Source organism: Phaseolus vulgaris, chromosome 7, assembly GCF_000499845.2.
Source record: "Phaseolus vulgaris cultivar G19833 chromosome 7, P. vulgaris v2.0, whole genome shotgun sequence".
Classification (NCBI taxonomy): domain Eukaryota; kingdom Viridiplantae; phylum Streptophyta; class Magnoliopsida; order Fabales; family Fabaceae; genus Phaseolus; species Phaseolus vulgaris.
Genome location: NC_023753.2, coordinates 12393029 through 12419073, shown reverse-complemented (window position 1 = coordinate 12419073; position 26045 = coordinate 12393029). Strand labels below are relative to the sequence as shown.

General features: G+C 43.4%; 3 protein-coding genes across 3 annotated transcripts; all 3 read right to left on the bottom strand.

The window, feature by feature from the left end:
- Nucleotides 1-8129: 8129 nt before the first annotated feature.
- Nucleotides 8130-8690, bottom strand: LOC137829054 (filament-like plant protein 1). Its single transcript, XM_068635849.1, has one exon. The coding sequence runs from the start codon at nucleotides 8688-8690 to the stop codon at nucleotides 8130-8132; it is 561 nt and encodes a 186-aa protein (XP_068491950.1).
- Nucleotides 8691-19753: 11063 nt separating this feature from the next.
- LOC137829053 (uncharacterized) lies at nucleotides 19754-20686 on the bottom strand. Its single transcript, XM_068635848.1, has one exon. The coding sequence runs from the start codon at nucleotides 20684-20686 to the stop codon at nucleotides 19754-19756; it is 933 nt and encodes a 310-aa protein (XP_068491949.1).
- A 6-nt stretch (nucleotides 20687-20692) lies between these two features.
- LOC137829052 (uncharacterized) lies at nucleotides 20693-21742 on the bottom strand. The gene has a single exon (XM_068635847.1). The coding sequence runs from the start codon at nucleotides 21740-21742 to the stop codon at nucleotides 20693-20695; it is 1050 nt and encodes a 349-aa protein (XP_068491948.1).
- Between the last annotated feature and the right edge of the window lie 4303 nt (nucleotides 21743-26045).

Here is a 26045-nt window from a genome sequence, read left to right as displayed (position 1 = left end):
ATATTATGGTTATTAGATATGTACCGCCCAGGTAGTCGGAATTGATGACGTGGCCGCAAGCAATAGTATAGGCGTGTTGAACGGGACACCTGGCTGCTAGAAGGGAAGGACGTCGGGAGGTTCGTGTGATTGCCAGTCGTTAAGTTGGCGTGCCCCGATCTCTGGCATACCTAAACCGGCGGTCACCAAGTTTGTGTTGTAGTTGCCGGGTGCGAACCCAGGCGACAAGGCGATCGGAGATCGCCGAGAGGATGACATCGCCGAAGGATCAGGAAAGCTTGTTCCAGGCTTTCGAAGCAAAGGATGAAGTCGTCAGATGGTCATTCCCTAGCTGGCCAGAGGTTGAGGTCGGGGAACAGCTTACCCGAGCATGCACAGTGAAGTAAGTAAAGTAGAATATAATGGCGGCCGGCGAGACCACAGGGTAGGTGTGTATGAAGACACCCGTACTCGCCACGCAGAAGAGATCGCGCTCCAAGGCAGTTATGCGCTGAGTTGCTTCCTGCATAAGTAACTTAGTCGAAAAGCCTGAAGAGTAAGAGGTGACGCTCAAGTCAATGATGCTTCAGATGGTGACACGTGTACAGCTGGATGCGAGCCACGTGTCCAGATGTGTAACTGTCAGGAGAGAGAAAATGCACAGGTATAAAAGGAATCCTAACGAACTTCTGAGGTACGCGCGTTTTAGAATACTTCTTTTACGCTTGCGAGAACTTGAGTACGCTGAGAGAGAACATTGCACGGTTCCTGAAGTTCTTAGTTTTCTCTTAGTATTTTGGTGGTTCAGTCGCTGACTTGGGCGTCGGAGCGCGATCGGCCGCAGCGGCGCCGTTCTGTCTTTTGCAGGTTCTTGAGGTGAATCAAGGTGAAGGACGGAAGCTAGCACGGTGCGAAGTCGATCCAGATTTGACGAGGCAAGGCTCTTGCGTTTTGGTCAATAGGCAGGATCATCAGGCGCCCACCGTGGGGCCGTGTAAAACCTGTCCCTATCCACAGCGTGTGTTCTTGAAGTTTCAGTAGTTTTTGCGTGGTTGTGGGCTGGTGCAACCATTTTCCGCCGTTCGTTCAAGCTGTTGTTCGGTAAACTCGTGTTTTTCACCGTTCGTTTGAGTCTTGTTCGGTGAATTCGAGGTTTCTACCATTGTTCGAGTTTTAATCGGCGGAGTGAGGTTCTCCACCGTTCGTTCAAGCTTTCGATCGGTTTTCTTGGAGTTTCTTGTCGTTCGCGCGGTGTTCAATCGGTCGTTCAGTGTGTTTCTGTTTGATTGCGTTTCTGGTTAGGGAATCGGGGGTTTGCTGAAGAAGTGGTGGTTCTGAGGAGATTTTGTTCGTCGAATTTTGGTTTGCTGAGTTTTCATGAGAAAGATGAGAAGCAACCGTTCAAGTCCAGTTGTGCCAGTTGCTGCTGAAGGCGCCATGACCATGGCGCAGATGATGGAGATCATGCGTGCACTGCAGGCGGATGTGGAGGCCTCGCGCGTAGAGCAGGCAAAGATGCATGAGGACCTAGTCGCCTCTCAGGCCAGGAATGAAGAGCTCAGCAAAGTGACTGAGGAGTTGCGCCAAACTCTTCAGGAGCAGAGAGGCCGCCCAGTCGCTGAAGAGGTCGCACCGTCGTCGCCACCTCGCGTTTTCCCTATGCCATTTGCTCAGGCGATCACAGACACGCCTATCCCTGCGAGTGTGGTACCCGTGAAGGCTACTTTCACCGACGTGGAGGATCCTGAGGCACATCTCACCAAGTTCCACACACAGATGATGCTGTCAGGAGGCTCAGATGCTGTATATTGCAAAATGTTTGTGAGCACGCTCCAGGGAACAGCGCTGGAATGGTTTGTGAGCTTGCCTACCGGTCACATAACCAATTTCCAGCAGTTTTCGAAGCTTTTCGTCGAGCAGTACATTGTGAACAAGGCACCACCTAGGGTGTCTTACGACCTGTTCGACATAAGGCAATACCAGGGAGAGTCCCTCAGGGACTATCTGAATCGTTTTGGAGCACAGATGGTCCGCTCGCCTGCGAAAGACGAGGAGATGCTGGTATACGCCTTTAAAAAGGGCGTGCTGCCGGGACCTTTCTGTGAGGCGCTGATCAGGGCTCACCCCGCCACGTTTGCTGAGGTTAGGCGACTTGCGGTGGCCCACATCGCCGATGAAAGTGAGGTCGCCGAGAAGAGAGGGAGCGTGGCCCCCGCTAGGCCACGTGCCCAGACCAGGGTCCAGCCACAGAGAGTGCTGGAGACAGCGGCGGCCAAGAGGGATCAAAGGACTTGCCATCCTTATGATCCAAGGAAAAACAAGGGCAGGGGCCCAGGGCGCCCCAGGGAGTACAATCGCCCGCCAAAGCATAAGTTTTTCATGGGGTTGGCGGACCTGATCGCCATCCCCAATATAGCAGCCAGGCTCAAGGCACCTGAGAAAGTGGGCGACAAGGTGTTAGGGCCAAAACCAGACGCCTGGTGCGAATTCCACCAGAGTTTTGGTCACACCGTCGATTCATGTTTGGCACTGGGATACCAGCTCGACGACCTGGTCAAGAGCGGTTTCCTGAATGATTACCTGCTGAACAGGAGGACGGGGGGCGCGTCGAGCTCCCAGCCGGCGGGTGGTGAGGCTCAGCAGCACGAGATGCCCACTCATGGAGAGATCCACACCATCGCAGGAGGTTTCTCGGGTGGTGGATGCACCGCATCACAGAGGAAGAAGTACGCAAGGTCTGTGATGACGGTGGACATGTTCGAGGACCACTCGCCAGATGTGGACATCACGTTCACAAGAGAAGATCTCAGGGACGTTGTGCCTCATGACAACGATCCCATAGTTATCTCGCTTGTCACGACGGGAAGGAAGGTCCAAAGGGTACTGGTGGACCAAGGAAGCTCGGCAGATGTGATGTTCTGGCCGACTTTCACACAGCTGCAACTACCCCTTGACCAGCTGAGGCCCTATGGGGGGTGCTTATACGGTTTCGCTGGTGAGCAGGTGGAGGTTAGGGGGTACATCGAGTTAAGAACTACATTCACAGATGAGGCAGGCTCGAGGACGGAGAAAATCAAGTACCTCGTCGTGAATGCTCCCTCAGCATATAACATTCTGTTGGGAAGACCAACACTCAACAGAATAGGAGCGGTGCCCTCGACCAGGCACATGAAGGTGAAGTTGCCGTCTATGGAGGGGGTGGTGATCACCATCAAATCTGACCAGAAGGAAGCGAAGAAGTGCTATGAGAATAGCCTGAAAAATAAGAGGTCAGTAAGTTACATCACGACTACCCCGCCTCCCAGGGTGAAGCCCAGGTCGACGCTGGTGGAGGAGACCGTCGGTAGCGATGTCGTCATGGTAGATGCTGAAGCAAGGGAGGAGAATGCCGATCGGGAAGAAGAGGCGAGGAACCGCCCAAAGGAAGCGAGGGAGTTGGGAATCGCCAAGGCGGTGATCGCCAGGGAAACCCGATCCAAACCCGTCGAGGAGTGGCTCGAAAGGGAGATCGGGGGAAAGGTCTTCAAGCTGGGAAGATCTTTGGAGGCTGAACTCCAAGACCAGATCGCCAAGGTGATAGAGCGGCATCTGGATGCTTTTGCATGGTCTGCTTCAGACATGCCGGGAATCGACCCCGACTTCTTGTGCCATCACCTAGCAATGGACAACCAGGTCAGACCAGTGCGACAGAGAAGAAGGAAGTTTAACGAGGAGAGGAGGGAGGCGATCAAGGATGAAACGCAGAAGCTCCTCGCCGCAGGCCATATCAGGGAAGTTCAGTACCCTGAGTGGTTGGCCAATGTCGTGCTGGTGAAGAAAAGCAATGGGAAGTGGCGCATGTGCGTCGACTTCACTGATCTGAACAAGGCTTGCCCAAAGGACTCGTATCCTTTGCCAAGCATAGATGCCCTGGTCGACAGTGCTGCAGGGTGTAAGTTGCTGAGTTTCCTGGACGCCTTCTCGGGGTACAACCAGATAAAAATGCATCCTATGGACGAAGAGAAGACCGCCTTCATGACCGAGAGATCGTGCTACTGCTACAAAGTGATGCCCTTTGGGCTGAAGAACGCGGGGGCCACGTACCAAAGATTGATGGATAGGGTACTTGCACCAATGCTGGGTAGGAATGTGCAAGCGTATGTAGATGATATGGTCGTGACCTCGCCGGAAACGAGCAAGCACGTTGCGGACCTGGAGGAGTTGTTCACCACAATCGCCAAGTTCAGGTTGAAGCTGAACCCCGAGAAGTGCATTTTTGGTGTGGAGGCAGGGAAGTTCTTGGGATTCCTCTTAACTGAAAGAGGAATAGAGGCAAATCCTGATAAGTGTGCTGCCATCTTGGCGATGAGGAGCCCGGCTACCGTGAAGGAGGTGCAGCAGCTTACAGGTCGGATGACCGCCCTGTCTCGTTTCGTGTCGGCTAGCGGAGAGAAAGGCCACCCGTACTTCCAGTGTTTAAGGCGAAACAATAAGTTTGCCTGGACGAAGGAGTGTGAAGAGGTCTTCGTCAAGCTTAAAGAGTACCTGGCGAGCCCGCCGGTCTTGTGCAAACCGTTGATGGGAACCCCTCTCAGGTTGTATTTCGTTGTGACTGAGAGGGCGGTGAGTGCGGTGCTCGCCCAAGACCAAGACCAGGCTCAGAAGCCTATTTATTTCGTCAGCAAGGTGTTGCAAGGCCCGGAGGTAAGGTATCAGGCCTTGGAGAAAGCTGCACTGGCTGTGGTGTTTTCGGCGAGGAGGTTGCGCCACTATTTTCACAGTTTTACAATACTGGTGATGACCGACTTGCCCATCCAGAAAGTCCTGAAGAAGCCTGATGTAGCTGGGAGGATGGTGAAATGGGCAGTGGAGCTGTCGGAGTTCGACATCAAGTATGAGCCTCGAGGACCGATCAAGGGGCAAGTTTTCGCCGATTTCGTGGTCGAGCTCTCGTCAGAGGCAGCACGAGTTGAAGGGGATGGTTTTTGTTGGGTGCTCTCGGTGGACGGATCGTCAAACCAGCAGGGTAGCGGTGCTGGAGTCATCCTGGAAGGGCCCAACGGTGTGTTGATTGAACAGTCCCTGAAGTTTGCCTTCAAAGCCAGCAACAATCAAGCAGAATATGAGGCGCTGATCGCCAGAATCTTGCTGGCCAAGGAGATGGGAGCTAGAGTGCTGATGGCTAAGAGTGACTCGCTGTTGCTCACGGGACAAGTAACAGGCGAGTTCCAGGCCAAGGATCCACAAATGGCGGCTTACTTAGCGTACGTGCAGGAATTGAAGGTTTCCTTTGTCTCCTTTGAAGTGGTGCATGTGCCCAGAGAGCAGAATGCCCGAGCAGACTTGCTAGCTAAGCTCACCAGTTCGGGCAAGTGGGGTAGGCTGAGGACGGTGATCCAAGAAACTCTGAAGACGCCTAGAGCGTTTGTGGCAGACCACATGGTCCTTCAAATAAACAAGTCGACGGAGAAAGCGGTGAGGAGTCACAGGTCTTTGACTCAGGAACCTTGAGATCGCCGAGAATAAGAGCATGTCGGGGGGAGAAGGTGAACATGACGCAGGTCTGCGCTACGCATGAGCCAGACACATGGATAACACAATACCAGCGATGCCTGGCAGATGGCCTTCTCCCGCTGGATCTGACGGAGGCTAAGAAGATAAAGAAGAATTCCAGCAAGTTCACAATGATTGATGGCGAGTTGTATAGGTTTGGGTTGACACACCCACTCCTGGAATGTGTGCACGAAGAGAAATGTACAAGAATTATGGCTGAGCTCCATGAAGGGATATGCGGAAGTCACGTCGGGGGTCGAGCTCTGGCCGCAAGAACCCTCCGTGCAGGTTACTACTGGCCAACAATGAGGGAGGACTGCAAGAAGTATGCGCAGTGTTGCAAGCAATGTCAGCAGCACGCCGATTGGCACAAAGCGCCTCCAGAAGAGTTAAAATCGATTTACAGCCCTTGGCCGTTTTATACGTGGGGAATCGACATCCTGGGACCTTTCCCATTGGCGATCAGGCAGATGAAGTACTTGGTGGTGGCAATTGAATATTTCACCAAGTGGATCGAAGCAGAACCAGTAGCCCAGATCACCGCACACAAGATCGAGAGCTTTGTGTGGAAGAACATCGTGTGCCGGTTTGGTGTGCCTAAGCGCCTGGTGTCAGACAACGGGACTCAGTTTGCGAGTCACCTGTTGAAGAAGCTGTGCAAAGAGGTGAGAATTCAACAAGTATTTGCATCCGTCGAGCACCCTCAAACAAATGGCCAAGTAGAGTCCGCCAATCGGGTGTTGCTAAGAGGCTTGAAGAGGAGGCTGGAGAAAGCCAAGGGATCGTGGGCTGAGGAGGTACCCCGCATAGTTTGGGCGTACCACACCACCGAGCAGTCAGGAACCCATGAGACCCCGTTTAGCCTGGTCTATGGATGCGACGCAATGATTCCAGTGGAAATCCAGGAGAGCTTGCCGAGATTACAGAACTTTGTAGCGGAAGACTCGAATGAGGAAAGAAGGTTGAATCTGGATTTGCTGGATGAGGTCAGGGAGGAGGCGAGAGTAAAAGCCGAGGCAGTGAAAAGGAGGATTGAACGAAGGTATAACTCGAAGGTGATGCCGAGGCAGTTTAAAGAAGGCGACCTGGTGATGAGGAAGGCTCATCAGTACGAGATGGAAAACAAGTTGTCGCCTAAGTGGACGGGACCGTTCAGAATAACCGAGACACTCGAGAACGACACCTACCGCTTAGAAACATTGGAAGGAGGGGCGATTCCTCGCACTTGGAACGCCACACACCTCAAGTTATATTACAGTTGAAGCTTTGTAAGTAAAAACAAACACGAAGAGATTTGCAAGTTTTCTGTTAAAACAGTTTGAAGGGGGCACTCTTTTTTCCCTATAGAGGGTTTTTAATGAGGCCACCCAATAAAGAAGAGTTTTCAAAGTTTAAAGTTTCTAAGATTGCATGATTGTTGTTTCGAAGGTTTTAGAAAAAGACCTTGTCACTCGTATGTGATTTAAGGCAAGTTTGAAGTTATGCTGCATGCTTTATAAAAGTTTTAAAGTCCCCATCGCTTTTTGGCGATTGGCGGCATCAGCATCAGTTAAAGTTAAAAGTCCTCATCGTCTTTCGGCGATCGGAGGCACCAACAATGTTTAAAAGACCTCAACGCCCTCGCGCGTCCTGAGGCGAGAAAGGGATTAAAGTCCTCCTCGACTTTGTGCGAGTGCAGGCGAGAACAAGTTAAAAGTCCTCAGTGCATCCAGGGAAGAGGAGATGTAATCCCTGGGCAAAGTAAAGGCACCAAATAAAGACCTTCTCGCCGTCGAGCGAGTTCAGGCAAGATAAAATCCTTCACGTCTCGAACGAGTTCAGGTATGGTGTGGAGGGTGGAAGAAGTTTAAAGGATGGCTAAGGTAGGTTCAAAGAGAACGCCTAGCTATCCGGCTTATTGTTCTGAAACTCAGGGAGGTAGAGAAGGATCCGAAAGGCGCCTCTACCCACAGATGAGGGAACAATAGCAAGTTATGAAGGCAAAAGGAAGCTTACATCGCCGGGACCCTATGGCGATCAGAAGAAGTCCAGGCGATGGCAAGAGTAAGGCCCCTTTTCGATGGAGCAGATCAGGTGAACTATATCTTAAACTATCAGTTGGATTGAAACTTGTTGTTTAGTAAGTAGTTTCATGATGAAGTTCGTTGCCTTAAGTTCACAAGTTATTAAAATGCCATCGTTTAAGAGTTGATAGTTGGCTCGAGTTTGAAGCAGTAAGTAAACGATTGAGCCCGCAGAATCGTTAAGTTAATTTGTTTAAGCGGTTTCTACAAGGAAAAGCAAAGTAAATAGAGAGACCATGTGCAGAAGCGGGAGAAGTTATAATAAAGGTGGTATCAGTTCAAATGCATAAGAAGAAAGAAGAGTTATTACAGATAAAGTTTGTGCAAAAAGGAACAAGCATTAATTCTCAGGGAGTAAGTGATGGAGGGAGACGACTAATCTTCAGAAGGCACGATCTTCCCATCCACCACTTCATTACATATCGACACCATGGAGAGGTCAAGCTCGGGGTACTGGCAGGCGACTTACTCCAGGGCGGCGTCGAATCCGGCGGCAAGGACTTGGGCAGAGCTTAGTTCGAGCTCTTCGTTTTGTTGTTTGAGCCCCTCGGTTTGCTACTTCAGCTCGTCAGCTCGTTTCTTCAGTTCTTCAGTTTCCCCACGAGCTTGAGCAAGGTCGTCAGCAACCTTCTTGCCTTCGTCCCGCGCCTGGGCCAGCTCTGCATCAATTTTCTCGTTTTCCTCTCGAGCCTTGGTGAGCTCGTCCACGGCGTCGTCCCTCTCCTTCTCGACCTTTCCAAGGAGAACCTCCCGATCAGCCGACCTCTTTTCAAGGTTCTCTACCTTGGCTGCATCCGCTTTCATCGATGCCACCAAGTTGGCCACCTTAAGCCTGTAGGGAACCAGCTTGCTCTCCAGCTCGATTTTCTCTTGAGCTAGGAGGTGCAGTTTCTGGCGCAAATCGGAGGCCTCCTTGCGCGCAACCTTCAACTCGGCACTCATGGCGTCCTCCACCCTTGAGTGATCGATCTCTACCATCATCAGGTTGCAAGACAGCTTTTCCGCCTCGATCCTTATCGGGCGATTCTCCTCCTGGAGTGTGGAGATCTCGTCCTGAAGCTTTTTGTTGGAGCTCTTCACAGCGTTTGTTATGATTGATGGAAGGTCCTCTGCCATCATCTTTAGCTTAGCTGTGAAAGGCCCCCAGACTTCTTTGACCAAGGGGGAAGGCTTGCAGCTGCTGTTGGTGGAGGTGCTGAAGGAGTCTGGTGCTGACTCTCACCACCACCCTCTTGAATTGTTTGAGCAAGGGGGCTTCCTGGCGTGGTGGTGAAGTGGGGGACTCGGTTATGAGTATCGGTGAGTTGTGAGCGCCTTCATCCCCACCTGGTGCGGCTTCAGCAATTGAGGCGGTCGAAGGAGGACCCTCTCCAGCAGATACGAACGGCGTGGAGGCACTAGGAGGGTTCTCCATGAAGTTGGGCTCGTTGCCTTCAACCGCAGGAAGCGCGACTGCCAAAGGTGTTGCTTGGACCGGCGGTGTTGGGGCTGGGGGAGAGGGCGGTGTTGGTGTTGGGAGACCTGGTGGTGAAGAAGGTGCTACCCTTTTCCTTTTGGTGACAAGGCCGTCCTCAGTCGCCTCATCATCCTCATCCTCATCTTCTTGAACCACTTGAGGAGTTTTCCTCTTTGGTTTCCTTAAGATGAGCTTTTTTCGTTGAGGGGCAGGCAGTGTCTCTGGAGGGGCTGGGCCTTGAGGAGGCGATCTGCCCTGGGCAGCGACAATCTCCACCACCGAGTTGGGCACGGTTTGGGAACCCGTCGCCAACTTATGAGTTCGGGCGAGCGCCCTCAGTTCAGCTAATTTGCCTTTGCCCAACATGAGGTCTGCACAGGGTAAAAATATACAAGTAAGCACAAAAGCAAAAGCAAAATATACGAGTATGTGTGCGAATAATACAAACAAATGGCGCATGAATTAAAAACCAAGTCCAGTGCGCAACAAGCAGGACGCCCGATGATAGATAACAGAGATGCGCAATCAGTTCCAACACAAAACGAAAACCTAAATGTCGAGGTAAGTGCTAACCTATGTGAGCTTCGAGTTGGTCCTCGAGGAACTCGAAGGAGATTATGGCGGAGGTGGGAAAGGTGATGTTGGCGGCTGCTACTCTCTTCCAGAAAAGGCATAGATCTTTGTCTAGCTCGCCCATGTTGTCGGGACTTCTGGGCCTCCTAAAGCTCTCTTTGGCGTCTTTGTTCCCCTTGTGTACCCAGTACAAGGGGAAGCCGTCGAGCAGGGAAGGATCTTGGTCGTTGGCGCACACCTTCACAAATTTTCCTTTCCAATCTTTGTAAGATTGCTGGAAGATGGAGAGGATTGACCTCCCAGCGATCCCGTTCAGGCTGATCCAGAGGCGGTCTCCTGGATTCTTAGCTTCAAAGAGGCAGAGGAAAACGTCAACCGAAGCTGGCAGTCCCAGGTGTGCGCACATGATCTGGAACGCCCTTACGAACGCCCAGCTGTTGGGGTGAAGCTGGGCAGGGGCGATGTCGAGCTCAGTTAGTAATTCCCTCTCGAAGCGAGTGAAGGGAAGTCGGAGCTTCACCTTCTTGAAGAACGTCGTGTAGAGAAAGCAGAACAACTCGCCGTTGCTCGCTTTATCGTCAGCACAGATTGGTTCATCCGGGTGGCAGGGCAGCACGGCCATTTTGCTGTCATGCTCCTTATGGAATGAAAGATCAGATTGGTCCCCTTTCCTTAGTCGGTGCACGCCCAACGTTGTGTTTATGGAAGAGGTTTCTTTCAACAGAGCTGAGGTGGCCCACGGATAAAGTTTCTTGTAGTCTTGTGTGGCAACGGAGGCTCCTCCGACGACTGGTGGAGTTGCCTGAGCGAGATTGGGGTGAGAGGTTGCAGGCCTCTCAGCCTGGGAAGAAGGAGCAGCAAATGCTCGTGGTAAGTTATGCGCTTGGGGTGGAGGGTTTCGTGATGAAGAGGAGGATTCGCGGTGGTTTTCGTACGAGCCATCGCGGGAACTGCAAAGGAAAAAGGAAAAAAGATGAACAAAGGTTACAGAGATCGACTCGATTGTGGACGAAGAATGGAGAACGAACGAACGGGAGTTCGTTGTGATGAATGTAATGGAAGACGAAGCCCTAAGTTACGAGAAGGAAGAAGAAGAGGAAACAACCCACAGCGTATGCACCAGACAGATAATGGATGATGCGAATCGGTTAAAATGCAGCAAGTATCAACAGAATAAGTAAAAGAGGTACCATTCGATGATCAGATGAGCGTTGAAGGGAGTTGGAGATTGAGGGAGCTGAGAAGCTTTGTGGGTTTGCAGAGAAAACTCAAAGCGTTTTGAGAATGCAGAGAGATGATGAAACAGTAGAAATGAAGGGGTTTAAGGGTTTTTCAAACGTTTCTGGAAGCGCAAACGACAGCTGAAGATGACCGTTGATGAAGCCACGTGTCGAGCGATTGGAAAAAGGGGTTTGGTGGAGCGTCAGAAAAGCAGAGGGTACGAACGTTTGGAATTCCGTGCCAGCGCCACGTAGATCGGCAGTGACGTGACCTCTTAGTCTTTTCGCTGGACAAGTCTTCGCTTAAGACTGGGGGGCTTGTGTACCGCCCAGGTAGTCGGAATTGATGACGTGGCCGCAAGCAATAGTATAGGCGTGTTGAACGGGACACCTGGCTGCTAGAAGGGAAGGACGTCGGGAGGTTCGTGTGATCGCCAGTCATTAAGTTGGCGTGCCCCGATCTCTGGCATACCTAAACCGGCGGTCACCAAGTTTGTGTTGTAGTCGCCGGGTGCGAACCCAGGCGACAAGGCGATCGGAGATTGCCGAGAGGATGACATCGCCGAAGGATCAGGAAAGCTTGTTCTAGGCTTTCGAAGCAAAGGATGAAGTCGTCAGATGGTCATTCCCTAGCTGGCCAGAGGTTGAGGTCGGGGAACAGCTTACCCGAGCATGCACAGTGAAGTAAGTAAAGTAGAATATAATGGCGGCCGGCGAGACCACAGGGTAGGTGTGTATGAAGACACCTGTACTCGCCACGCAGAAGGGATCGCGCTCCAAGGCAGTTATGCGCTGAGTTGCTTCCTGCATAAGTAACTTAGTCGAAAAGCCTGAAGAGTAAGAGGTGACGCTCAAGTCAAGGATGCTCCAGATGGTGACACGTGTACAGCTGGATGCGAGCCACGTGTCCAGATGTGTAACTGTCAGGAGAGAGAAAATGCACAGGTATATAAGGAATCCTAACGAACTTCTGAGGTACGCGCGTTTTAGAATACTTCTTTTACGCTTGCGAGAACTTGAGTACGCTGAGAGAGAACATTGCACGGTTCCTGAAGTTCTTAGTTTTCTCTTAGTATTTTGGTGGTTCAGTCGCTGACTTGGACGTCAGAGCGCGATCGGCCGCAGCGGCGCCGTTCTGTCTTTTGCAGGTTCTTGAGGTGAATCAAGGTGAAGGACGGAAGCTAGCACGGTGCGAAGTCGATCCAGATTTGACGAGGCAAGGCTCTTGCGTTTTGGTCAATAGGCAGGATCAAGATATAATAAAATAAGGATGTTACATTACCAAAATTTCATATATATTCACTATCTTGATGTATGTTCCAATATTTGAATTGAAAAATAATAAATTTATTTTAAAATATTTTTATATCAATTATTTTTTATAGTGTGTTTTAATTATTATGGTCACGTCCGAATTGTGTACTTAATTTTATTAAAAATTTAAAAAATTACGTATAATATTAATTTTTTTTATTTTTATTCAACTAAATTTATATAATAAATATATTATATTTTAAAATAAATCTCGTGCGGGTTAAAATACAGTTATCACTACAAAAGAAAAACTTAATGGTATTATAATATTTTATGCACAGGCTGCATCTAGTCATCAAAACAAACCTGAATAGACTAGAGCATCTATAAATTTTATTTCAAATTATAATGGATCACATAAAAAATCATTAATTTATTAAAATCTAATCTATTTTAATGAAATTTGGATTGGATTTTGGAAAAGAAAAAAACGCGTCATGTATTCACTTGTAAGATTTTGAAACCAATAACAGAGACTAATTGAGTTAGATATTTTGTTGAATTCTAATAAAAGATAAGGTATTACGAAGAATTATAAAAAAAGAGAAGATATTATGTAGAATTGTAAAAAAGGAGAAAGAAGATATTATGTAGAATTGTAAAAAAAGAGAAAGAAGATATTATGTAGAGTTGAACAAAAATGTGTGGATAGAATAACATTTTCTTAGTTAGTGGTTAGAGTCTTATTCATTATCTCAGGATGACATTAATGTAACATTAATTTTCCCTTTATTTTTTTCGTATGTGTTACATTTTATCTAGGTACAAATTAAAAAAAATAGTTTGAAAACAAATTTCTTTTTGTAATGAATAAAAATAAAAAGGTCTTTTTATATTCAGCAAAAAAAGAGTTGATAATTTATGACTACTTAATAAACTAATTAATAAATTTAAATATTTTATTTATTTATTTTTGACTTTTAACAAATAGTTTATAGCATTATTTGAATTTGACTTGAATTTGGCAATAAATAAATACAAATGTCCCTTTTGATCTTGATTCAAACTTTATCTTTCTAGAAAAAGGATAAACTTTAAAGGTAGGCTTGATTTTGATAACTAAGATTAGGTGATAAAATTTGTGCATTTAAGTTTATCCTTGATAGATGGTAAATTATTCGAAGTTGATCTCTATTCATCATTCTTTCATTAGTTCTAATTACGTTCTTCTCTAGTAACACTATGACTAGAAAATGTTTATAATATTTTTCTCTAGTTAAGCATCTAAAAAATCTTATTTTCTTAAAATAATAAATAGTTATTTAAAATTATTTTTTTATCTAATTTTTTTTTTGTATATAATTACTTAATATAAAATATTTTCTCATTATAAAAATATTATATATGTATATATGATATTATTTATTTTAATTTTTTTACTATTTATTTTCTCTTACTCTTATTCTAAACGTTTATTAACTATGATAATAATAATAATAATAATAATAATAATAATAATTTATACTTATATATATAAAAAGGATTCCCTACACTCTAAATTGTTTTCCTATTTTATCCTTACTTAATATTTTGTTTTATTAATTTATTTTGGTTATTTGGACATTTTATAATTTTAGAAATTAATAAAGCAGTTTTTTAATTTTAAAATTTTATTTTATTTGTTCTCACTTAAGTGACAGGAGGGTGGAGAGATTGATTCTACTATTTAAAACAATTTTTAATGTAGAGCAGTTTTATAATTTTTTCTCTTTTATTTTATCTCTCCTTCCTCAAATTTCTTCAAGTCCAATAACATATCTTAATAATAGTAAAAATAAAAATTATAAAATGCAGGAGCACATGTGTTCCCGCTAATAATAATAATAATAATAATTATTATTATTATTATTATTATTATAAGAATACTAGTAAATACTTCTTCTTTTTTACATTTACAAGTAACTAAAATTCAATTCCACGTATATTAAATAAATTAGTTAACTGTATTAAACTTTTTTAATCTTATTTCTAAAATGTCTTTTTTGGTTAAAAAAAAGGTACATATGGAAATTATGTAATTAAATGCATATATTAATTAAATTTTTAATAGTTTAAGAGAAGAGTAGCATTAAAAACATAAAAGTAATTAAAATTTCGTTATATTTAGAAAATATAGTAATGACATTGATATAGATATTAATAACCATTGTTGGCCTTTTTGAGAAATTAAAGAGTATAATAATATATTTGTATATCTAAAAATAAAAATATCCTCTGTATTTTTTATTTTGAATATTCAAATACAAAATCTTCTTATAACAAGGACAGAGAACACTCAAATAAGTTGACAAGATTAACTTCTTCCACTGATCTTCCGGTTTTGAGCTTTCGACTCCTCTCCAGGTTCGGATTTTGGGATGCTCCTCTTGCTGGACTCTCTTGGCTTCTCCTCAGGCTGAACTCTCTCGGCTTCTCCTCGGGTTGGGCTCTCGGCTTCTTCTCCTCACGGGTGAGTGTGTGTACCTGCAAGGCGCGATGCCAAAGTCAGATATAGTTTTATGTTTATAAGATAAATTCAATCTTCCTTACCTCTTGGGTTGAACCTCTATTTATAAGGCTCTCTTATTGAGCTTAAAAGTTACCTGGATCCTTTCTTTTTGCACCTAAAATTTTGAAAACACAACATGTATATTTGGATCCATCTTATGGACTTCGTTACAATAACTAATTTAATTTTACTTATTTATTTTTTATATTTAACCTTTTGGTCGAGACTTTCGGTACAACCTTTCGATTGACCTTTCGGCCTAGACAGTACACAAAATACTTTTGAAATAAAGTTAAACTTAATTTACTTTATTTATAATTGGATTATTTTATTTTAAATTTATATTTAGAATTTAGAAACTCACATTTATCCCGAATATCTTGGTCGGAAAAATAAGATTTTGAAAAGTGAAATTTGAGACAGCATATCTACATCTGTATAGTATTTTAATTGCAGGATTTTGAGATAATACGGTATAGTACATTTGCTTTCAATTTATATTTTTATAAGATATTTGTATATTTGTATATTTAATTATTTAATTTTTTATTTTTTTATTTAAAAGAAGTAAATTAGGTTAAAAATAGATAATTAAACATAAATAATAATTAAGGTCAAATTAAACTCAATTAAAATAATATTAATTAAAATAATAAATTACATTTCAATGATTTATGATTAAAGTTATTAAATATGAATAAAATTATGTTAATCACTCGATTCATACTTGATTCCAATAGTTCCAAAGTTCTTCAAGTTGCATAAACTTCGTTGTTTGTCGTCGCAATTCATCCATATCGGACACCAACTTCTTTTACAGACTATTAGGGAAAGGTCTTGGTCATAGTGTCGTTATCATATGGTGCATCGTCACATTTGGACTCAAATTTCGGGTTTTCAGTGATATTTTGCTAAACCTCGTCATGAACACCTAAGCGGTTCTCCTTTTTCTTGACATACATTCACGAGTGTGATGGAGGTTAAGTAATATATCCGACTAGTTGCAAACTGCATCCCCAACTTGGACGTTAAGGTTTTAAAGCAATCAATGGAATATGGAAAAAAGTCTTGTGAATCAGCTAAGAGTTTCTCCCTTCAGTGATGTAGGAAACACTCGACATAAGATCGAATCGTCAGATGTAAACAAGCTCATATGAGTAGTGTAGATGTCCATATGTTCATCCAGATTTGTGATTTCGTCGTACCGATCCACATTTAATCCCTCCCAGACAAGGGGTAGTTGTGCCCCCTTGATCTCATCATTAAAATGGTGTCTTTTGGGTCCACCCGTAATGTCAAATGTGTGGACAAATTGATTGAGCTGCGACTCACTGTTCTGACTTTTGTTCCCAGGGCTAGTCATGGTTGACGGGTCCTCTAGGTTCTCCTTTTGTTGGGTACCTTCAGTCTCACTCGATTGCATCCCAATTAAGCTATATGCAGTCAACTGTTGCTTCATCTTTTTGTTCTCCCTCCAGAGGACGCATATCTTATCCTCATTCTTTTGCCTTATCTCACCTATCTCCCTTTGTAAGGAAAGGAGCAAGGGCATTTGCTCGGCTCCAATCATCCGCTTGTTAGTCATGTTTCTTGTTGATGTTATTGTATTTTGTGACTTATGCTACTCTCTCAACCCCACGGGTGACTGCTAATTGTACTTGTAAGGGGCTAAAACAACACTTGCTATCGACTGGACAATTGATTCCTCTCCTTTGGTCGTGCTTTCCTTCCTCTCCTTCTTCTCGTGTTTGTGCTTCGACTCTTGCTTAGGAGTGCAACTGTAAAAGGTTCTCTGACGCTCAAATGAGTATTCAATATTTGAGTTTTGTTAATGTTGTAATAATAACGTACATTTATTTTGTGTGACGTGCTTATTTATACTGTTGTAATGGACTCCATCATTGATGAGTCGTAATTATTGTGTACAATTATAAAAATGGTATTACTTGATTTATAGCGTATTCCCTTTTTACCTTGATGTATTCACATTAGTCGATTGACATCCGATACTAGGAATTATAGGATGGTCTGGTCCCAAGTACAAATTATAAAAATATTATATATGTATATATTATATTATTTAATTTAATATGTGCCTTTTTTTTACATTTATTCTCTCTTTACTCTTACTCTAAACGTTGAGTAACTATAGTGTATTATTATTATTATTAATACTACGATAACAGTACTAATAGATATTATATTCTTTTACATTTGCAATAAAAATCAATTCCACGTATATTAAAGAAATTAGTTAATTGTATTAAACTTTATAAATTTTATTTCTAAAATGTCTTTTTTTTTAAACAAAAAGGTACATATGGTAATGATGTAATTAAATGTCACATATTAATTAAATTTTTAATAGTTTAAGAAGAGTCGCATTAAAAACGTAAAAAAATTTATAAAATTTCACATTTAGAAAATTCTAGTAATGGTATATTAAAGAGTATATATAATACTATCATTGGCCTTTTAGAGAAATTAAAGAGTATATATATAATATATTCGTATATCTAAAAATAAAAATATCGTCTTTATTTTTTATTTTGAATATTCAGATACAAAATATTTTTAAATTAGGTTAATTTAATTAACTTTATTTGTAATTGGATATATTTTATTTTAGATTTAGATTTAGAATTTAGAAACTCACATTCATCCAGAATATCTTGGTCGTTAAAATAAGGTTTTGAAAAGTGAAATTTGAGACTGCATCTATATATATATATATATATATATATATATATATATATATATATATATATATATAACGAAATTTTATTGAGTAAGTCTAAATTTAAAATATTTAATGTAGAGAAATTAATAACAGTGAATTATTATATCTCATATAAAAAATAATTGAGAGTGTAATAATCTCATTTTTCATGTGTTATATATGTCAACGCTTACAAGGTCATGATATAGAAACGGACAAGAATATATATGTGAGATGCGTGCCCTATTATTTTCATAAATATCTAAAAATAAATATTATATAATTAGTTCTATGCAACATTTACTTGATAATTAAAAATAATTTTAAACAGTATAATGTTCTAGAATATAAAAAAATAAATTTATTTCATTCTTATTTAGTTTGAAGTTAAAAGGTGAAGAGAAATTTGAGCATATTTTCTCCACCATTAATGCATAGAAGTTAGCCACCGGCCAAAGTCAGGATCCAATGAAGTTTGAATTTTCCTCCTCCGTCGGCTACGCAAAACCATATCATATTCCAAATTCTTTCCAATTAAACTTTTTCAAAATAATAATAATAATAATAATAATAATAATAATAATGGTAATAAGTATCTTGTAAACTGTTTTTAAAGATGTAGTTGTCAAAAGTAAAACAATAATGTATCCTTATATAAAGGAATTTTTCTCTTTAACTGTTTTTTTCTATCAATTTTATTCTTATATTAATATTTATTTTTTTATTTTATTGTTTTATTTTAAATATTTTATTATTTTTTTAATTATTTAATAAATAATTAATTATTTCTATAATTTATTGGATTTTTTTTAAACTAATATTCTATCATTTTTTAAAAAGTAATTACCAATTCTAAATTTTGAAGGACTATAGTAATAATATTATAACTTTCAAAATGTTAATGATAAAAAAAATGGGATACACATATGTATCAATTCATAATCTTTAAAAATTTCTCTATCAGTCTATGTTTTAATAAAAATTTATTTCTTTTATTATTTTTAATAGTTATACTATGAAGAACTTTTGTCAACATATTTAGGATTTTAATAATAATAACAAATTAAATATATTTTCTATTCATATATTTGTATGTAAAATTAATTTTCTTTCGTAATTCAAATTTTTGACCTTCTAAATAGTTATAGTAAGGTACTTATAATAGTAAAAAAAATTATTATAATAAATCTTCAACCACATTTCTTTTGAGATGATAAACAAATATATTAAAATATTTTATATTAACTTACCACTAACGTAAATATTATATAATTTATATTTGTTCCTGCTAGGGAGATGGACCTAGAGAACTATTGAAGTCTTCTTCTCCTTCCTTCGGTCGGGCAGGTGATTGGGTGATGAACTGTGATTCTTCTCGTCTCCTTCCTTAACCTTCGGTACTCGGCGCTCGGTTGTCGGGCGAATCACCGGATGGTGGGGGTACCTGCGAAGGCACTCCGACGCTCAAGTCAGTAAAGCGGGTGGTCAGCTCTCAGGTAGGTGAACAGTAATAAATGACGTACCTTACTCCTTGGAATGTGTGCTATTTATATTATTCTAATGGGCCTACCTTGTTGGGCCTGTTTATCGAGGTGGATATCGCTTAGGGTTGCATTACCTAATTCTTGATGATGGATTAGCTTCACTAATCTTGGTTTGAGAATTAATTGTGATGGGGTTCGGCCATCGGCCACCTTCTCATGGTGAGGGTCGGCCATCGGCCAAATCCATGTAGACTTCGACCGTCCCAGTTAGGTCTTCTAAGGTCTCGGTCTCTCGGCCAAGTCTCCAAAGGTCTCGGCCACTCGGTCTCTCGGCCAAGCCTTCAAATCTCTCGGCCATTCGGTCTCTCGGGCAAACCGACTGGGCATCGGGCAGCCAGGCAGGTCCTAGCCTCGCCCAGTACCGGTACACTTGCCCCCCAAGCTCGAGGGCAGATATGTTAGATGTGTCTGATGAGTTTGTGATGATGGATGTCTGTCGGCCCTTTTTGATCGTGCGGCCGTTTCGTTTCTCGAGGTGTGACTTGACTAGGCGGCGTGATGTGACCTCAGACGGCGCGATGTGATGTGCATTGATGAGGGGTTTTTTGGGCGGGGGAATTTGTGGACCGTTAGATCTCTTAGATCTAACGGTTGAGATTGATACGACGTTTCGAGTTCCGAGGCCCATGGGCCCTATATATAGGGGTCCACCACAGCGTCACACTCTTGTAACTTTTATTGGAGCGAACTGATAGCCGAGTGACCTCTCGCCCTTAGCTCTGATAGCCGAGTGATCTTTCGCCCATACTTCATTTCCCAAAAAGGTTAGTCATGTCGAGCCGGTCTCGGCCTACATCCTCTTCATCTGGTCGAACATCTTCTCCCTCCGCCCGTCCAATGTGTCCCACTGGCCGTTCGATTTCTCCTATCGGACAGTCTTCCTCTTCATCCTCTTCTTCTCCTTTGCCGCGAGTCGCTTTTCGTTGCCCAAGTCCCTCTTCTTTTGGGAGATCGGGCGGGCTTCCTTGAATATTGACAACCGATGGGTGATGACATCGGGGCTCACACCCGGCATGTCGGCCGGTGTCCAAGCGAACATGTCGATATTCTTTTTTAGTGCGGCATGCATGATCTCGGCCTCGGCCGCTGCCAAGGCTGTTCCTACAGCCGTGCTGTGTTCTTCGTCGAGGAGGGGGACTCTCCTTAGCTCTTCTCTCGCCTCCAGTCTGTCTTCGGTCGCCCGGGGGTCGAGGTCCACCAACGCCACGGTTGGCTTGATTTCCCTCGGGCGGTCCTTCCTGGGGGAGCGGTCTTTTCGGGAGGACTTCCTTACTCTGAGGGGAGAGGAGTCGGCCCTTAAAGGTTCCACCCGGAGGCTCTCAGCGTAGCACTCTCGTGCTTCTTTTTGGTCTACGTGGACTGTGAGAATGTCCCCTGTTCTTGAGGGAAACTTCATTGCGAGGTGAGGGGTTGATACTATGGCCATCAGCCGGTTGATGGATGGTCGGCCGAGGAGGATGTTGTAGGAAATGTTGGCGTCAATGACCAGGTATCGGATTTTGATGGTCCTGGTGCTCTTCCCCTCTCCGAAGGTGGTGTATAGGTCGATATAACCCTTGGTACCCACCCTCTCGCCCGAGAATCCTACCACGTGGTCGTCGTATGGCATCATCTCGGTCTCGGCCATCCTCATAGCCTTGAAAGTTTTCCAGTAAAGGATATCCACCGAACTTCCTTGGTCCACGAGGGTCTTCCGTATGGTGAATCGGTCTATGTCGACCGCTATCACCATCGGGTCGTCCTGCTGGCGGTAGTCTACGCCCTTGAAGTCCTCGTCCGTGAAAGTGATGGGTGGCATCCTCGGTCAGAATGCCACCGCGTTCACCTGATGTACCGCCCGGAGGTGCCTCTTCCGAGCGTTGTTCGTGCTTCCTCCTCCGGCGAAGCCGCCGGCTATAGTATTGATAACCTCTCGGTTACCTCTCTGATCGGCCTCCCTGGGCAGATCGTCTCTCCGAGGGGGGTCGGCCCTTGCGGGTTGTCGGTCGCCTCTGGTATTTCGGTCATTTCGGCCGCGTTGAGGTGACCTCGTCTGCCTGGGTGGATCCTCCCAGCCGGGTGGGTCTCGGCCATTCCTGACGAAACGTCGGAGATGCCCGGCTTGGATGAGTTCCTCGATCTTATCCTTAAGAGCCTGACACTCGTCGGTCGAGTGTCCGGTGTTTTGGTGGTACCGACACTGCTTCCTCCGGTCGGCATTATTTGGGCTGGCCACCTTCCTTGGGGGAGGGATCAACTCGGCGTTGAGGGCCTCGTCCAAGATCCTCCCTCTCTCAGTCGTCAACGGCGTGTATCTCGAGAATCGAATTGGTCGGTCTCGATTCTCCCGTCGCCGGTCAGTTCTTTGTATCGGCCGCTCTTGGCGGTCCTTTTCTTCCTTCCTTTCTCCGCCGGTCTCGGCACGGGCCTGGTTGCGGAACTCTCTTAGCTCCTCCAGCTGCATGTACTTAGCAGCTCTCTTTCTCAGCTCGTCCAGGCTGTCGGCCGGCTGCATGCATAGATTATCGGCAAAGGGCCCCGGATGTAGGGCCGTCAGCATGTGGTGCATGGCGACATCCGGACTCAGATTTCGGATGCTCATCGCCACTTTACTGAACCTATCCACGAAGGTTCTCAGCGACTCTCCCTTCTCCTGGCGGATGCCTACCAGAGCGATGGAGGTCAGATGGTGCGGCCGGCTGGTCGCGAACTGTGTTTCGAACTTTGCGACGAGCGTGGCAAAGCTGTCGATGGAGTTGGGTGAGAGCTTGGTGAACCAACTAAGGGCTGCACCCTTCAAGGATGTGGGGAACACTCGACACAAGACGGCGTCGTCCGAGGTGTAGAGACTCATATGGGTGGTGTAGGCGTCCATATGCTCGTCCGGGTCGGTCGACCCGTCGTATCGGTCTCGGTTGAAACCCTTCCACTTCTCAGGAAGTGGGACTTCGATGATGTTGTTTGTAAAGGGATGTCGGCGGTTCGGGTCGGCCGTCAAGGTCGTCCGGGTGGACCTGATTAGGCACGACTCGTCGCCCATCTCAGTCTCGCAGGGAGGGGGTCAGCCTCTCGTCCCCTCGGCCACATCCGGGTTGGGGGGAGAGGTGTAGGACTTGCCGACCACGTTCGTCGGTATGACAGAGGGTCCTCCCTCCCCCAGCTTCTTTCTCATATCTTCGTTCTCCCTGCGGAGAACTTGCAGCTCTTGCTCATTTTTCTGAGCGGCCTCCTCGGCCTTCCTTCGCCATCTCCCTCTGGAGAGACAGCAGCAACATTGTTTGGTCGGCTTCAGTCATTCTTTCCATGCTTCTTGTTGAAACCATCTACTTTTTTCCTTCAGCTAGTTTCCCTCGGCCCCACGGTGGGCGCCAATTGTTCCTGCTAGGGAGATGGGACCTAGAGAACTATTGAAGTCTTCTTCTCCTTCCTTCGGTCGGGCAGGTGACTGGGTGATGAACTGTGATTCTTCTCGTCTCCTTCCTTAACCTTTGGTACTCGGCGCTCGGTCGTCGGGCGAATCACCGGATGGTGGAGGTACCTGCGAAGGCACTCCGACGCTCAAGTCAGTAAAGCGGGTGGTCAGCTCTCAGGTAGGTGAACAGTAATAAATGACGTACCTTACTCCTTGGAATGTGTGCTATTTATATTATTCTAATGGGCCTACCTGTTGGGCCCGTTTATCGAGGTGGATATCGCTTAGGGTTGCATTACCTAATTCTTGATGATGGATTAGCTTCACTGATCTTGGTTTGAGAATTAATTGTGATGGGGTTCGGCCATCGGCCACCTTCTCATGGTGAGGGTCGGCCATCGGCCAAATCCATGTAGTCTTCGACCGTCCCAGTTAGGTCTTCTAAGGTCTCGGTCTCTCAGCCAAGTCTCCAAAGGTCTCGGCCACTCGGTCTCTCGGCCAAGCCTTCAAATCTCTCGGGCAAACCGACTGAGCATCGGACAACCAGGCAGGTCCTAGCCTCGCCCAGTACCAGTACAATATTTACAATATTTAAAATTCGTTTATCATATAAAAAGCCACGATTACAGACTGATTCCAAATTTTCTTACTACAAATTATTACAAAATCTAAAGTTTACAAAATCTAAAAAGTTTAGACTAAAACATCATTTTCACAATAGAAAAACGTATTTAATGTTGTTAATAACCCTACGTCTACTCATGCATGCACCTCTAGTGTGTACTTTGACTTTATGATGACAAATAAGAGTGATACTCTCCACGTCACCAAAATTATCTTTAATGCTTTTCTTGAATCTTGCAGACTGAAACTTAGACCAAAAATACAACTAATTTTACACTTTTGCATAACATTTTAAAATAATATCCATTTTGTTCTAATCTTTGTTCAGTTTCCTAAGGGATCAAAAGCTACAAACACAGTAAATGCATAAAATATTTTAATTGTTTTTTCCCTTCAACTACCTAACTTTATTTGATTTCTCTCATTTTCAGGAATTGTTTAAACTTTCTTTAGATATCTCTTTTTTCTTTTTACTTATAAAATATTTCCGCTTATGCATAATTGTATTTGTCTAGGGTCTGTCCCCATTAAAGTAGATGCTGTGCACCTTTTTGATTTAAAGTGAAAGTGCAACTAACACATTTTTGTAGAAAATAAGAGAAATTGTGTTCACTTGCAAGAAGCTTCTCCTTAAAGACATTATGAAAGACCATAGTTGTTATTCTCCCATCACAAATAACCTCGTAAAACATAATGTTTGTTGACATTTTACAGTCCTACGTTGCTCTTGTTAGGTGTTGGGACTTCTCCAATTTGTCTTGTAACTATAAAAGGTGTGGAAGCTTCTCCGGAACAAAGAACCAAAGTGCTTTTTGTTGTGGATGAACAAACCAAAAAAAGTGCTTATGTGGTCATTGGAAGCTGTTGACCGTTGCCTAAAAAAATTTAGTGGAAAATTTTGTATGCAAGTTCCATGAGAAGGACAAGAAATCCAAGTGCTTAGGAATATGAAATGAAAGCATCCCAACTCAACAAAATTGATTAATTGCTCAATGCTTACGCAAAACATATGGACAGGGTTTAATAAAAAAGCAAAAATACTTGTTATACTTGTTTTCAAAAGGAGATGAAAATTGAAAGTAACAAAGAAGCCAAAGAGAAAGAGAAAAGGACAACACATAAAAAGGAAAAGAGAAAAGGACAACACATAAAAAAAAAAATTGAGATATTATTTTTGATATATTGACACACATATATATATAGGAGATATTTATAAAGGAGAAGCATGCACTACGTAAAATGCATAGTATGTTTTCTATTAACAACCCCCCTTAAACTTAGGTGCGAAGATTTATCAAACATTCTAAGTTTACATTTGAAAGAATGAAAAAATGATCCATAGATAGGCTTGTTTAAGAGGTTTGCAACTTGAAATTAGGACGATAGGTGAATGAGAATAAGACTCCTGACAAAGTGCAAGTCCAGTTCAAAATGTTTAGAACGAGAGTGCATGATGGGATTTGCAACAAGTTGAATAACACCCAAATTATCACAATACAATCTTGGCATAGGAAGAGCAATCCAAAACTCATGCAAGAGAGATTGGATCCAAATCATGTCAGCAAGGGCAGCCACAACACTCTTATATTTTGTTTTTGTGCTACTCCGAGAAACAACTTTTTGCTTCTTTGAAACCCACGAAATCAGATAATGACCAACGAAGAGTGGTAAATTTGCAATCATCCAAGTCAGTTGCCCAGTCTGAATCGTTGAAGCTAGTGATGGAGAACATGGGAGAAGAACAAAGATGGAGACAATGAGAGGAGGTACCAACTAGGTAATGAAGAATACGTTTAACAACTTTCTAGTGACTCAACTGAGGTTGGTGCATGTATTGACAAACCCGGTTGACAACAAAGGATATTTTTTGACGAGTGATAGTAACATATTGTAAGGCACCAAAATAGAACAGAAAAAGGTTAGGTGCTCAACAGATATGGAACCATCAACAATAAGGCGAAGAGAGGAAATCATGGGTGTAGGTTGTGGTTTAGCATGAAGCATATTGGTGCGTCATAAGAGATCATGAATATATTTAGACTACGAAAGACGAATGGAACCATTGGCACACCAAGTAACTTTAACTCCTAAGAAATAATGCAAGCGACCATCAAGAATAGGTGGTGGAATAGTTTAGTGTAAGTGTGGAAAAACATAAAGACCATCAAGAACTTTTCCTTGGAGAATTATCTCTTTCGTAACCTGATTTTTCATAAAACAATGATCAGCGAAGAACTCAAAAAATACTCCATTATCTCATGCAAACTGCAACACACTTAAAATATTTTTATTAACTGAAGGCACATGTAAAAGGTTATGCAATTTAAAAGAGTGAGAGGAATGAGTAGTAGAAAGGAAAGTAGAGCCAAAATCACGAATGAACATACCTGAGCCATTACCAAGCTGGATGAAATCATTACCAGTGTAGACAGTTTTGTTGGAAAAAATTGAGGGATCATGAGTTATGTGATGAGTTGCACCAGTGTCAGGATACCACAAGGGATCTTAAGTAGTTGATGGTGTACTCAAATTGGAAGGCTAAGAGTGGTCAAGATTAGATGAAGATGGCAAGAAAGTATTATTAGCAAATATATGAGTGAACAACTTATTATCAGATTGAGTCTAGCAGGTGAGAGCAGTGTGACCATACTTAAAACAAAGTTGACATTGGATGCGGGTAGATGACGTAGAGGAAGATTAGTCAGTTCAAGAATTGTGTGGGCTACAAAAAGATTGATGACGTTTGTTGTTAGATGACATGAAAGACCCACGACCACTGTGCAAAGAATTGTCACAAAAGGTAGAGGTGGAAGAAGGTGAAGAGGACCAGTTGGTAGAAACAATATTAGCTTGAATTAAGGAATGCTCAAGAGACCGATGTTTCTCGAATCTTTCTTGTTGTGTTAAAAGCAAAGCTTCAAAATCCTCAATGGTGTAAGGATCAAGACGAGAGGTGATAGAGGTGATAAAAGCATCATATTCTTTAGGAAGACCATCCAAAACAACGTCAATGTGATCTTTAGAGGAAACAGTAGAACCAATGGTAATAAGAGAATCCACCACTTTCTTGATGTCAAGAAGATATGCAGAGACTCAACGTTAACGCTTAGGAGTTTTTAGTTGGAGCTTTAGTTTGCAGATT

Excerpts from the sequence above, each read along its gene's own strand:
- LOC137829054 (XM_068635849.1), bottom strand. The coding sequence starts at position 8,690 with ATGGCAGAGGACCTTCCATCAATCATAACAAACGCTGTGAAGAGCTCC.
- LOC137829053 (XM_068635848.1), bottom strand. The coding sequence starts at position 20,686 with ATGCCACCCATCACTTTCACGGACGAGGACTTCAAGGGCGTAGACTAC.
- LOC137829052 (XM_068635847.1), bottom strand. The coding sequence starts at position 21,742 with ATGGACGCCTACACCACCCATATGAGTCTCTACACCTCGGACGACGCC.